The following is an 8,289-nucleotide window of genomic DNA, read 5'->3' on the forward strand; positions in this document are numbered from 1 at the left end:
CAGGTGTGGGCTTTGCTGCTCTTTGAGGACGGCTAATTGTGTTTTACTCGGTAATCAGAGGCTCTTACGGCAATTTTCCCCCTTCATCTTACCTTCCCAGACTCACCTGATTTAGATGCCACTCGTAATTAAGCACGCTATTAATAACAGCACTTGACTCAGGCCTCGAGCTGAAGGTATTTTCCAATTTTCCTCTGATTCCTTCATCAAAGTGACTCCCAGGAGCTGATGGGTGCACAGATAACAGAGGAGGGCAGCCCTGTATATGCCAAACACTGACAAGGTCTCAACAAAAACGCTCTGATCCCATCCACAGTCACTCCCTGTGCCTTTTCCCTTCGCACCATTCTGCATCCTGCATCCCTCCCCTCCAAAATCCACGTTTTTGGCTGTGCTGCTCGCAGAGCCCTGTGGCATCCCCCATCCCTGCAATGATGCTGTATGATGGGGGCAGGTGCTTTGTTCTGTGGGTGTTTTTTAGATACCAGCATATCCAGTCTTCACCATCGATACATTAATAGGAACCTGGTCCATGGACTTGCCACTGGGAAGTATGGATAATTTAATAGGGATTTGACTAATGGAAGAATCGATTCATTTTTTTTTCAATGCTATCTTGGATTGGAATGCTGTGCTCTGCAAACTAATATATTTCTTCCTGCTTATCCCATCAATATGGGCTGATTTTGCTGGCTGTTGCATGGACCAAACGAGTAAATATGCAATCTAGATTTTTTACAACGCTTTTTATAATTAAAGTTCTGCCATCCAAAAAAAAAAAAAACCCAACTTCTTTTTACCTGCTAGTAACAGTCACAGCGTCCCATTTTCACTTCAGTTTTGAGCTACGATTTTCATATTGAAGAACCAGAGCCCATTCAGTTAGACCTGCAGAAAGACAAACCCCATCAGCCTGCCCCTGTCCCACAAGCAGGCCACCAGTATGGGCAGCATCCATCACTGGGGAGGGCTGGGGCTGCTCTCAGTGCTGGGGCAGAGCGGAATCAGTGCAAACCAGCTCCCTATGGCAGCCTTTAAAAGTGATAAAGGAGCTCCATTTGCAGCTTGGACTTCCTTTTTTTTCCGAAGCATTGGAAATAATTAACTTCTTATATAGCTCCTTCATACCCCATGCTAGAATCAGGAGGTCTAAAAAGCAAAATGATATTTTAATAGCGGCGTTCATAATTACAAACACCATTCTCCACACCAGCACTGTTTTCAATTAGCGAGCTGTGTGGATGGCTCTGCTCTCCCTGCCCTGTGCCTCCAACAGATGCTGCAGGCGCACAGATGAGGAGCTGCACTCTCACTGCTGCACAGCTCCTCGGTGCCTGTGCCACCATCCACGGCAACTCAGTGGTTCAGTGCAGGTCCCAGGGACCTCGTGAAAAGTACCCCCAAACTGTGGGAAGGGGCTCGCTTAAGGAAAGAAGTTAATTACACCAGATTTCTGTGGGTGTTGGCAGTTAATACTCATAACGCAGGGAAAAAAAAAAAGAAAAGAAAAAAACCCAACAATGTGTAATTGTGCTATTTTAGAGCACTTGTGACATAAACACATCCCCCAAGTGCTGTTATTCTTGGTTTCCCAGGGCTGCAGAACAGCGGGCGGCTGTCAGCGTGCACCACAGCCCCACATCCCGTGTGCCAAGCAGGCCTGAGGGATGGGAACACGGGGCAACAGGCAGCTGGGCTGGGACACGAGGTGTGGGGATCTCACTGGCTGCTGGCTCTGTCCCCAGGCTGCCTGGGAACCCAGCTTGGTGGTGCCCAAATGCACGGAGCAGCTCAGTCAGGGTCTGCACGCAGCTCTGTGGCCTGCACACGTCAATGTGGGGAGAGAAGAGCCATTGCACTGCTGTGTGCTACTGGAAGCAAAGTAAGTTGTAGAGCTGAGCGCTGCAGCTGTCACTTCGGTGTCTCCTGCTGCATAGCTGGGCAGGCATTCAGTGCCAACAGCAGTGTGGGAGCCGGGATGCAGCAGCAGGGAGCTGTGTGAGTCCCTGCAGTGCAGTCACCACTTCGGGCATTTCCAACCCTTTCAGGAAGTCTCTGCCACGATAAAAACCCAAACTACGTATGTGTTATAGCAGGGACGTGGGCGGCTGTTCCAGCACACAGACGCGTGCTTTATGTAAGAAAACTCCCCGGGCCCCCCCAGCCCGCCGACTTTCCGCAGGACGCGAACCGGAGCCGCTCCGCCGCCGCTGCCTGCGGGGATCGCCGCGGGTCGGGTCGGGCCGCGCTCCCCCCGCCTGCGCGCTCCCGACGCTCCGCACGCGGGGCCGCGCCGCCCCCCCTCCCCCCGGCCGTGTTGCTCCCTCCGTCGGGAAGCAGCGCTCGGTTCGGGCGGAGCGTCCCGCACAGCTGCATTTCTGGGAGTGCAGATGTTGCTAACGGCAGCTTAAGGCACGGATGGGCAGAGAGCAGATGGGCTGCGGCGGTGCCATATGGGCCGTTTAGCCTCTCGACCCGACGGGTATCAATCACGCGCGTCCCGGGGACGGCGGAGAGGCTCCGAGCGGCTGAGGAGCACCGGGAATCACCGCCAGCCCCCGGACCGGGCAGCGGGGGATGCGAACGGACCGCGCTGCCGTGCCGAGAGAGCAGAGCCGGCAGTCAGCGCCGAACCGCCCGTGTGAGGGCCGGGCCCCGACAGCTGCCGAGCAGGCAGCCCACGGCTTCTCGTCCAGAAATACGGAAAACGGCGTTATGGAGCCCGGAATAACCGGATAGCAGTGAGAACAGAACCGCGTGGCTGTGGGAAGCAGTCAGGGTGGTGTCAGGGGAGGGTCCGGGCAGGGAAGGACAAATGATGCTCGTTCAGAAACTTAGGGAAGTCTGAGGGCGGGGCTCCTCGTGCAAATCAGTGCGGAATGAGGCACCCAAGTTCGGGTTCCCCACCCCCGACGTTGTGCCACACTTGGGCCCCGCGGCTACCAGCACCACTGGGCTCCTGGGCTCCTTCAGCTCCTGCACCGCAATGCTCTTTTGGGCCTGGGGAGTTCACGGATTCATAGAATGGCCTGTGTTGAAAAGGAGCACAGTGCTCATCCAGTTCCAACCCCCTGCTGTGTGCAGGTTGCCCACCAGCAGACCAGGCTGCCCAGAGCCACATCCAGCCTGGCTGTGAATGCCTGCAGGGATGGGGAACGTTCGCCCCTTGCTGTATCGCACGCAGCAATCCCATCCATCTCTGTGCTCCGATCAAACACACAACCACTGGGCCAGGCCTCCACAAGGGTATTCTCCAAAACCCAGCCCTGGCACTGCTGTGATGCACTCATCCTGGTGGGCTGCACACCAGCACTGGCTGGCAGCAGGTGACGCCCTTTGGGGTCACGGCATTTTGGCTTTGCAGCGTATGCAGGTTTAGCCCTTCCGTGTCTGAGCAGAACAGCTCAGCACTGCATCTCTGCAACCACCCGTGGGAGTGGCGATGGCACAGGGCTGCACACACAGCATGTGCACACGTGGATGCCCGTGTGTGCTGTGCCCGTGTGTGCTCGTGTGTGCCCACGTGTCCCCAGGCAGCCCAGCTGCAGCCCTCACACTGGGTACACTGGGCACTGGGTTACACACTGGGCAGAGCAGCAGAGAAACAGGGACTAACAGCACTTTGTGTCTGATGCTTTGGGGGAAGAGCGATGCTTTTTAATTAAACGTCTCCTTTGTGCTCTCGTATTTAGGTACCGAAATACGGCATTTCGCCACATGTATGAAATTGTGTTTGCATTTATTTAATTTGGAGTCCTTTTTTAAAGGCATGGAGTCTCGAATGTTTGTTCTCCATTTTTTTCACATCATTACTCTGATACTGCTTGATTAGCTCCCTCCCCAGTCATGATTGGTAATTAAAATAGGCATTAAAATTAGTCACTTAGCAATTTTGCTGTTCAATTGGCAATTAAATTACTTAATTGCAATTAAAGTCCTAATTTTAATTGGCAAAATGATAGATGTAGATTTAAGATAATATGTATAAATACTTTAATAAGTGTCTATATAAGGATTACTTAATTACTCAACTTCAAGTTTATGCTGTTAACTTCAGAACTTTTAAGTGAGTAATGAAATTTATATCACATCTATTCTAAGGATATGGTAATGAGGTGCATCTCTGGGCCCTGAGCAGGGTTTGCTCCACGCAGGTCGGATCGCAGCGCTGTGCTGCACGGCACCGCGTGCTGCTGTGCTGTTATGGGCTCTCTTTTCTCATCTTCATCAGCTCTTAGAATCAGAGAACCACGCAACTGTGGAATCAGAAGGGTTGGAGAAGGCCTCTAGGATCCCCAACCTCACTCACCCCCCCCATGCCCACTGCCCACGTCCCTCAGTGCCACATCCCCACGGCTCTGGGACACCCCCAGGGTTGGTGACTCCCACTCCATGGGCAGCTCTGCCACTGCCTGGCTGCTCTTTGGAGAAGGAATGCTTCCTAATACCCAACCTGACCCCGGCACAACGTGAGGCCGTCCCCTCCCGTCCTATCGCTGCTGCCTGGTGCAGAGGGACAACCTCCTTTTGGAGAGCGCGCCTTCTCCCAGCCCTCGGGAAAAGCCTTTGGGCTGCAGACACGGGCTGAGCCGCTCAGGGCCCTATGGGAGAGCACCCGCCAGACGTACGGCGTCACCGGGCACGTGCCTTCTCTTTGCCGCACGAAGCGATGGCATCTCTGGTTTTCGTTGTGTTTTTCCCCCCAAGTCCCGTTCATTTCGAGCCGAGGCCGCTCCCCGCCCGCAGCCCGGGCACCCAGCGCCTCGTACCGGGCCGCTCCGCGGTTCCCCCGCCCCTCCCGTCCGGCGGTCCGGTCCCGTCGGAGCTCCGGGCTATTTCGGGCGCTTTTGGCGCGCCGCGCGGTTGCGTCAATGGCGGCGCCGCTGCGTCACGGCCGCCCCGCCCCGCCCCGCCCCGCGCTCACTTTTTCCCTTTCGCCCGCGGGTGACGCCGCCGCGCTCCATGCAAATGAGGCGGCGCTCATGCAAATGAGGCCCCGCCCCTCCCCGCCCCGCTTAAGGTGCCGTCGCCGACGGGGCGGGCGGGGATCCCCGGGCGCGCCCCCGCGGCCCGCCCTGCCCAGAATCTGGCCGGGGAGCTCCGCGGCGGGCACGCGGAGCGCCGGGCACGGCGGCGGCGGCGGCCGCGCACCCCGAGCGAGGCACGGCGCGCCCCGCGCGGAACCACCGACGGCGGCCACGGGGAGAGGGGCGGGGAGCGGGGGGCGGCCGCGGGGCGGCCCGAGCCCACCTTAAACCGTGACTCGCGGTGATGTCACGTCGGAAATTTACCAAAGCGAGCGCTGGCCAACGGCGCGGGGCGGCCGGCCCCGGCGGGCTGATTGGGCGGGCGGCGCTGACGCGCGGTGACGCTCGAAGCCTTTAGGTGCACGTTGGCTGGGAACGCGGAGCGCACATAAACAAAGGCACATTGCGGGAAGGGCACTCCGAGCGCTCCGCTCGCACGGCGCTGCGCTGCCGCCGCCGCCGCTCCCGCGCGGAGTACCGCCGTGCCCGGCCGTGTCCCGCCGTGCCGAGCCGTGCCGGCCCCGCGCCCACCGCCGCCCGCCACTTGGATGCCCGCTCCGCTCTCCGCTCTCCGGTGAGTCCCGTGACGCCGTGCATCCCGTGCCCGGGCGCTGCCCGCGGGGTTCCGCGCGTGGGGCGCGGCCGCCGTCGGGGGATGCGCGGGGAGGCGGCGGCGGGGCCGTTCTCGGCGCGTGTCCCGCTCGGGCGAGGCCGGGCGGCTCCGGGGGGTCCCGGCCGGGCGCGGGCCGGGAGCGGCTCGCCCGGTTTGAGGCTGCGCTTTCCGTCGGCTTCGAATGAATCCGGGCTCGCTGTCGGCCGTACCCCCTCGGGCAGGGCTCCAAATGTCACCGCGGCGTCGGGACCTCGGGGAGGTGCGGCCGCCCCCGCTCCTCGCCTCTCCCGGCGGGGCGGCTCTGACGTGAGCGGCGGGGAGGAAAAACCGAAGCGGTTCCCTCTGCCAGAAAAGCGAGGGCAGAGCCGCCCGCGTGCGCGGAGTTTCCCCCCGACCCCCGTCCCCGCCGCGCCCACGCGCGGCGTCCGCAGCCGCCGGAGCCGTTCCCGCAGCCGGGGCCGGGCGGGGGGAAGGGAGGGGGGTCGGCGCTTCTCTCTTTCGGTGCCCGCGACCGGAACGCCCGCGAGCGGCTGACGGGCGGCTCCGCGCGTGTGTTGCAGCGGGCGCACCGGGCAGGCTGGAGTCCCCCTCCGAGCGCTGACACCGCGGAAACTTCGCTCCCCGCCGCGTCCCGACGCTGTCCGCCTTTAGTTCCCTCGAAAACGCCTCCAACTCGCCTGAAGGTTTGTGAGCTCCGCGAGCCCGAGCGGCGGTGCGGGGCGGGGGTGGCGCCGCGGGGCCGGGATCCCGCAGCCGGGCTGGGGTCCCTCGGCCCCCGCCGTCCCGGGCGTCGCCGGCGCTGGGAGCGGGGCGGGGAAGCGGCGCGGGGCCGGCGGAGGGCGCGGAGCCGCCCGGGCTGAGTGTGTGTCCCCGTTTCGTTTCCAGCCATGCCCTGTGTTCAGGCTCAGTATGGGTCCTCGCCTCAAGGAGCCAGCCCGGCCTCTCAGAGCTACAGTTACCACTCTTCAGGAGAATACAGCTCCGATTTCTTAACTCCGGAGTTTGTCAAGTTTAGCATGGACCTCACCAACACTGAAATCACTGCCACCACTTCTCTCCCCAGTTTCAGTACCTTTATGGACAACTACAACAGCAGCTACGACGTGAAGCCTCCTTGCTTGTACCAAATGCCCCTGTCCGGACAGCAGTCCTCCATTAAGGTGGAAGACATTCAGATGCACGGCTACCAGCAGCACGGCCACCTGCCCCCCCAGCCCGACGACGTGATGGCCCATTCGGGCTCCGTCTACTACAAGCCCTCGTCGCCCCCGACCCCTTCCACGCCCAGCTTTCAGGTGCAGCACGGCCCCGTGTGGGACGACGCCGGCTCCCTGCACAACTTCCACCCCAACTACGTGGCCACCACGCACATGATCGAGCAGCGCAAAGCGCCCGTCTCCCGCCTCTCGCTCTTTTCCTTCAAGCAGTCCCCCCCCGGCACTCCCGTCTCCAGCTGCCAGATGCGTTTCGACGGACCCCTCCACGTGCCCATGAACGCGGAGCCGGCCGGCCCCCACCACGGCGTGGACGGGCAGCCCTTCGCCGTGCCCAGCCCTATCCGCAAGCAGCCTCCCATGGCCTTCCCCGGGCTGCCGCTGGGCCACGCGCCGCAGCTGCTGGACAGCCAGGTGCCCTCGCCGCCCTCGCGGGGGTCCCCGTCCAACGAGGGGCTCTGCGCCGTCTGCGGGGACAACGCTGCCTGCCAGCACTACGGCGTGCGCACCTGCGAGGGCTGCAAGGGCTTCTTCAAGGTGAGCGGGGCTGGGGGGGGGGGGGGGGGCGGAGGGGTCGGGGCAGAGCGGAGCGGAATTCCCCGCGGCGGAGCGAAAGGATCTCTTTATTTCGGCGTCCTGATTGAATAATCGGATCGTTTGGAATGGAGAAGGTCTCCAAGGGATGTGAATAGTATGAGTGCCCACGGATGTGTATTTGCCAAGCGCCTCCGTCCCTTCTCTCGGCATATAAAGCGCTGTGGGGTTAGCTCAGATGTTAACGCTGTCAATATTCTGTTGTTAAATGCCCTGGGAAAAAAAAGAAAGGGAGAAAGGGGGGGGGGGGGGGGAGGGGAGCGGAGGGGGAGAGAGAGAAGGGGGAGGGAGAAAAAATAAAAAAAGAGGAAAAAATGAAAAAAGGGGAAAAAAGAAAAAAAAAGGAGGAAAAAGAAAAAAATGGGGAGAAAGGGAAAAAAAAAGAGAAAGAGAAAGGCAAGGAAACGGGAGAAGGAAAGGAATGGGGGAGAAATGCGGCGGCGGGGAGCGGGGCTGGCGGCTCCTGCGGACCCCCGCTGACACCGCGCTCTCCCCGTCCCGCCCCGCAGCGCACGGTGCAGAAGAACGCCAAATACGTGTGCCTGGCCAACAAGAACTGCCCGGTGGACAAACGCCGCCGGAACCGCTGCCAGTACTGCCGCTTCCAGAAGTGCCTGGCCGTCGGCATGGTGAAGGAGGGTGAGTGCGGGGCTCGGCGCCGGGCCGGGCCGCACCGAGCCGAGCCCCGTCGGGGCGGCTGAGCCGCGCTTCTCTTGCAGTGGTTCGCACAGACAGCCTCAAAGGCCGGAGGGGTCGCTTGCCATCCAAACCGAAGAGCCCCCAGGAGCCCTCTCCCCCCTCTCCCCGGTGAGTCTGATCAGTGCGCTGGTGAGAGCCCATG

The 8,289-nt window shown here is 60.8% G+C and overlaps 1 protein-coding gene across 1 annotated transcript in view; it reads left to right on the plus strand.

Moving 5' to 3' along the window:
- Positions 1-6,278: 6,278 nt before the first annotated feature.
- The window catches only part of NR4A2 (nuclear receptor subfamily 4 group A member 2), a gene marked incomplete at its 3' end in the record, with an annotated part of 2,836 nt that continues 825 nt past the window's right edge, over positions 6,279-8,289 (plus strand). Inside the window, 5 exon segments of the mRNA XM_079539208.1 lie at positions 6,279-6,327; positions 6,526-7,391; positions 7,958-8,087; positions 8,168-8,248; positions 8,251-8,282. Of these exon segments, the coding sequence (XP_079395334.1) occupies positions 6,528-7,391; positions 7,958-8,087; positions 8,168-8,248; positions 8,251-8,282 (1,107 nt within the window). The 5' untranslated portion in view covers positions 6,279-6,327; positions 6,526-6,527.

This window comes from Tetrao urogallus (assembly GCF_951394365.1).
Source record: "Tetrao urogallus genome assembly, chromosome: 8".
Taxonomy (NCBI): Eukaryota; Metazoa; Chordata; class Aves; order Galliformes; family Phasianidae; genus Tetrao; species Tetrao urogallus.